This window comes from Triticum aestivum, chromosome 1B (genome assembly GCF_018294505.1).
Source record: "Triticum aestivum cultivar Chinese Spring chromosome 1B, IWGSC CS RefSeq v2.1, whole genome shotgun sequence".
Lineage (NCBI taxonomy): Eukaryota > Viridiplantae > Streptophyta > Magnoliopsida > Poales > Poaceae > Triticum > Triticum aestivum.
In genome coordinates, this window is record NC_057795.1 from 65,392,810 (window position 1) to 65,397,074 (window position 4,265).

The 4,265-nt window shown below is 48.3% G+C and overlaps 1 protein-coding gene across 1 annotated transcript; it reads right to left on the reverse strand.

Annotated features, from left to right (window-relative positions):
- Positions 1 to 212: 212 nt before the first annotated feature.
- LOC123107460 (D-ribulose kinase) lies at positions 213 to 2,748 on the reverse strand. Its single transcript, XM_044529447.1, has 8 exons — positions 2,512 to 2,748; positions 2,210 to 2,403; positions 1,971 to 2,110; positions 1,598 to 1,856; positions 1,368 to 1,503; positions 1,183 to 1,271; positions 724 to 1,071; positions 213 to 598 (listed from the first exon to the last, which is right to left on the reverse strand). The coding sequence occupies exons 1-8, from the start codon at positions 2,564 to 2,566 to the stop codon at positions 398 to 400; spliced, it is 1,422 nt and encodes a 473-aa protein (XP_044385382.1). The 5' UTR covers positions 2,567 to 2,748; the 3' UTR covers positions 213 to 397.
- Between the last annotated feature and the right edge of the window lie 1,517 nt (positions 2,749 to 4,265).

Sequence of the window (4,265 nt, forward strand, 5' to 3'; positions counted from 1 at the left end):
TTCGACGCCATGCTATCCAAGATGAAATCTACGACGTCTTGGCTTCTTCGGCTTTCTTTGAGGACGGCTTCCTGAATGCTCTTTTGGTCTTTGGTTTAGGCTGGCTTGCGTGCCATGTAAGGCCGCTGGCCTTGTAATGATACTTTATCTTCTGCGCGTGATACTTTGTTGGGTGCTGTTGTTGGTCATATACTCTGCCTGGTGGCTTTATCTATAAAGTCGGGCTCTCGCCTTTTCTCTAAAAAAAAAGAACATCCTATTTATTGCACTTTAAATTTACAAGGATTGCAATTACCGGTCGAGCCATGCCTGTGGATTTTTCCTTCTCATTTTAAAAGGGGGACTATTGAATGATTCTTCTGGGATTCAAAAGAAAATGGCACCCCTGAGTGTGTTTTCATGAGCCCGTGGTAGCACCCCTGAGTGCTAGCAATGCAGCTCCGTACGCCGCCTCTGTCTGCTCTGCTTTCCGAACAGGCACCCCAAGCACTCTCTCCCGGATCGCCGTCCACTTCTCATTCTGCGCGCCTCCCCCTGCCGTAAAGACCTCCTCCACCGGCGTCGCGCCGAGCTCCTTCAGCAGTTTGTACCCACTGGCCTGCACCCATATAGATATTCAGCAACATTTCAGTGCCCAGCTAAGTTCGTACATGCTACTCCTGATTATCTTTCTCGAACAATAGCTACTACTGATTATCTAGCGCGCATGAGTTAGTTAATCACCTCGATCCGCGCCATAGACTCCAATATGCCATGCAAGTAATCCGCGTCGCTGTCGGGCCGAGGCTCCAGCCTCGGCTCCATGTCGGGGTCAGAGACAGGGAATCTCTCACCCTTCTTGGGCAGAGGGTAGTAGTCAAGAGGGGAAGGAGACGATGGGTCGATGTCCCTGCTCAGCGCCACAAGCTGGTCGTCGCTGAAGAGTTGCCGGAGCACCACACCCCTGGTGTTGGACGCCCCGCCGACGAGCCACTGGTCATCCAGGCGGTGGCTGTAGACGCCGAACCTTGCATCTTCCACACGGACTCTGCTAACGAGCTTGATCGCGAGCGTTGAACCCAGCGAGGTCACCTGATCGATCAATTAGATGGTTCAATTAGTACTACAATTTTCATACAACCATTGATTTCTTTAAAGAAGTTGCTGTGCTTATTAGATTTGTACGGCCAAACTGGAACTCACTGCTTTTCCTGGATCGGTGGTTCCTGCTGCAAGAAAGGCAGCGATGCTGTCGGTTGTCCCAGTGCAGACCACACAGTCATTCGAAAAGCCTGATAATGCATGTTTAGTCGTCTAAGATGGAATAGTAATGATATTAGATTATTCAACTGCATACCGTAGTAGTGAAACAAAAATATGTTCCTTACCGTATTGTGAGCGCACCTCTTCTCTGATTGGGCCAATGGGAACTCCGGGTGCTCTTACAGAAGAAGGCAACATGTGTGAGTATGGCTGTGACATGAGCCAGCTTGGGTATGACCCAATCTCTGGATCATACCCTACCTGCGGTAGGATCCATTGCAGGAAAATTTATAAACCCATTGCCTTCCGTACATAGAACCTGTGTGAACTATTTGCAACAATGTACTCCGGCTACCTTGAGAGTATTGTTGTAATCACAGACTCCGTATTCTCCATGCAAAAGCCACAGCAGCCAGTCTGATTGGTGCATCAGTATCGCCGAATCATCACCGCCATTCGAACAATGCTTGTTCCACCATGAGACGAGCTTGCAGAGGGTGGACGAACCGGAGCACACCGTGTGATTCGCAGGAGCGATCGAGCTGACCATCGGCAGCGCGTCCGGGAAGCTCTCGTTGTAGAGGAAAGGGCCGGCAAGAAGCTCTCCATTGTTTCTGCAGCTTGCACAAAGTGGGACTACATTGCATTGGTCATTTGATCGGCTTCATCATCTAAAAGAGTTATCGTAACTAGCTCCTGTATTCCTGATTCGGGGAAAGTCTGCAAACCTATCAATGATGAGAGTGGTTGATGAAGTTCCATCAATGGAGATGGATGAGATTGATGGCCGGTGAACAGACGGGATGTCGCCGAGAAGCTGGAAGAGTGCTTCTCTCCAGGAGCTTCCCCAGTTGGTCGTTTGTCCAACCTGCCTAGCAAGTCTCCAACCAAAATGATGTACGAACAAGCTCATAAGGAGTGGAAAAAATCTAAATAAAAATGGGTAGAGAAGTGACCAGTCCCTTACAGCAGCTGGGTAAGTTCTTTTGCCTTGGGCGTGGATGGCCCCTTGCTTGTCAATAAGAGCGTATCTGGCGCCTGAAGTTCCGAAGTCTATCCCGAGGTACAGAGGCCTGCTGCCGGTTTCATTCCCTGGATGATCTTGTTGCTTGAGCATAGTGATCCTTATCCTCGACGTAGACGCAAGGTTCCGCACGCTGCCTAACCTCGACATTGGCAGGAAAAACGTACATTGAATCAAGTTTTTCCCTAGATACTGTTTAGAAACCAAGTAATTGCTGCGTACAAAGTGTTGACTAGATTAATTACCTCGTTTTGCAGGGAGGCGAGACAGCGGCTTAGCAGAGAGGCTGAGGATTGGCATGGCGGGTGGCCCGATCCCAAGTGCATTGGTCAGTTGCTGGGGTTGATTTGGTGGTAGGAAGAGACGAGGGACCTTGTGAAGAAGAGGAGGTGATGCCTGTCGGGAAGGATAAGGAACCTTTGGACACAAGACCACCGTTGTGGCTGTGGGTTATGGGGCTGGTCTAACTGAACCGAGTAATGCGTCCGTTGTCCTCCAGCTGCTTCCTCTGCTCTATTGCTTCTTTTTCCGACTCTAGGGCTTCCAGTTGTTCTTCCTTGGTAAATGGATGATACATAAGCTGAAGTTTTGAAATGTTATATCCGTTATTTTGTCCACAATATTTACTGTGTAGACCCGCATTCTTTTACTATCATGTGTAAATCCGTATTTAGACAAATCTAAGGCAAGAATTTTGGGACGGAGGGAGTATTAGGCAAGCACTGTCGGTGCTTATTTATGCATTATTAGTTACAAATGCAGTTATTTACAAATGTAGTACCTATTATTAGTTAGAAATGCAGTTACCCATTATAATCTAAACTTTATACTCCATCCGTTTCTAAATATAAGACCTTTTAGAGATTCCACTATGAACTATATACGGATGTATATAGAGATACTTTAGAGTGTAGATTCACTCATTTTGCTTCGTATATAGTCTATAGTGAAATCTCTAAAAGGTCACGGAGGGAGTATGCATGGATAAAATCCGGCCGAAAGTATTGTGCTAATGTTATATTTCAATCTATATTTTTGTTAGCGAAAGCCACTCGGGGCACTTCATCAATCCAAACAATAGTTATACTGTTCACTATATTTGTAAGAATAGAGCTAGGGGGTCATCCCCTCAATACGTAGTAGAATTTGAATCATACGTAAACTTTTCTTGCCTCTGTACCGGTGTAATACACCGGGGGTGGCCTAAGGGGGGAAAATTATATGAGAGGAGCCCGGCGCATGCTTGCCAAGGGGCCTGGAAGGCCTACCAAGGAGCTGGCGGCTGGAAGGAGCCCGGAGGCCGGATAAGGATCTAGAGACCATCTTGGTCCCCATGTCTCTACATGACATCGGTCAAATTGAATCTACCTTCATATAAAACCCTAGCTCCCATCGAATAATCGCGTGTGGACATGCCATCACACGCGGGTGATATCCACACCGCACGGCCCCGCGAGATTCGCGCAACATAAATACGGGTCTACTGTATAATCAGATCACTTATTCGTATAGAATCAGTATTCACGCTGTAATTCTGCTGACACACCCCGCGTGTGGCCCACGACGCAGGGCAAGAATTTAAAAGCCTGGCGGGTGTGCCTTGTGGAGTTGTATGCCTGGTGTTGCCCTCTGACTACACCGGTGGCACACAGGTGTCGTGGCGTCGTCTTGGCCCGGCGTGACCGTTCGAATGTACCCCATGACAAAGGTGGTGTCGCGGCATTGTGCAGTCTTGGTTGCCCGATGTTTTTGGATTGCGTCGATGGTGCAGTGTCATGGTTTAGTCTCGGCTTGCCGCTGCAGTTCGAGCACCGATGGTGCCCCTTGGTGTGTTGTGTCCCCCCTCGCCTTGTGTTGTCTGTGTGTTGTTTTGCTTTATTTCTCCCTTCTGTGCCCCCCTGTATTTCTGGTTCACTTGGGCCCTATCTTGTATTAGGCTGCAAAGCCTATAGGCAACAAATGAATACAATTCAGGTGGGGAGGATTTCTTCTCCCCCCC

What these genes read in the sequence shown, in the direction of transcription:
- LOC123107460 (XM_044529447.1), bottom strand. Translation starts at nt 2,566, where the DNA reads ATGCCAATCCTCAGCCTCTCTGCTAAGCCGCTGTCTCGCCTCCCTGCA. An exon ending in ATTACAACAATACTCTCAAG is followed by an intron (nt 1,504 to 1,597) that starts GTAGCCGGAGTA and finishes ATCCTACCGCAG; the next exon opens with GTAGGGTATGATCCAGAGAT. An exon ending in CCACCGATCCAGGAAAAGCA is followed by an intron (nt 1,072 to 1,182) that starts GTGAGTTCCAGT and finishes TTGATCGATCAG; the next exon opens with GTGACCTCGCTGGGTTCAAC.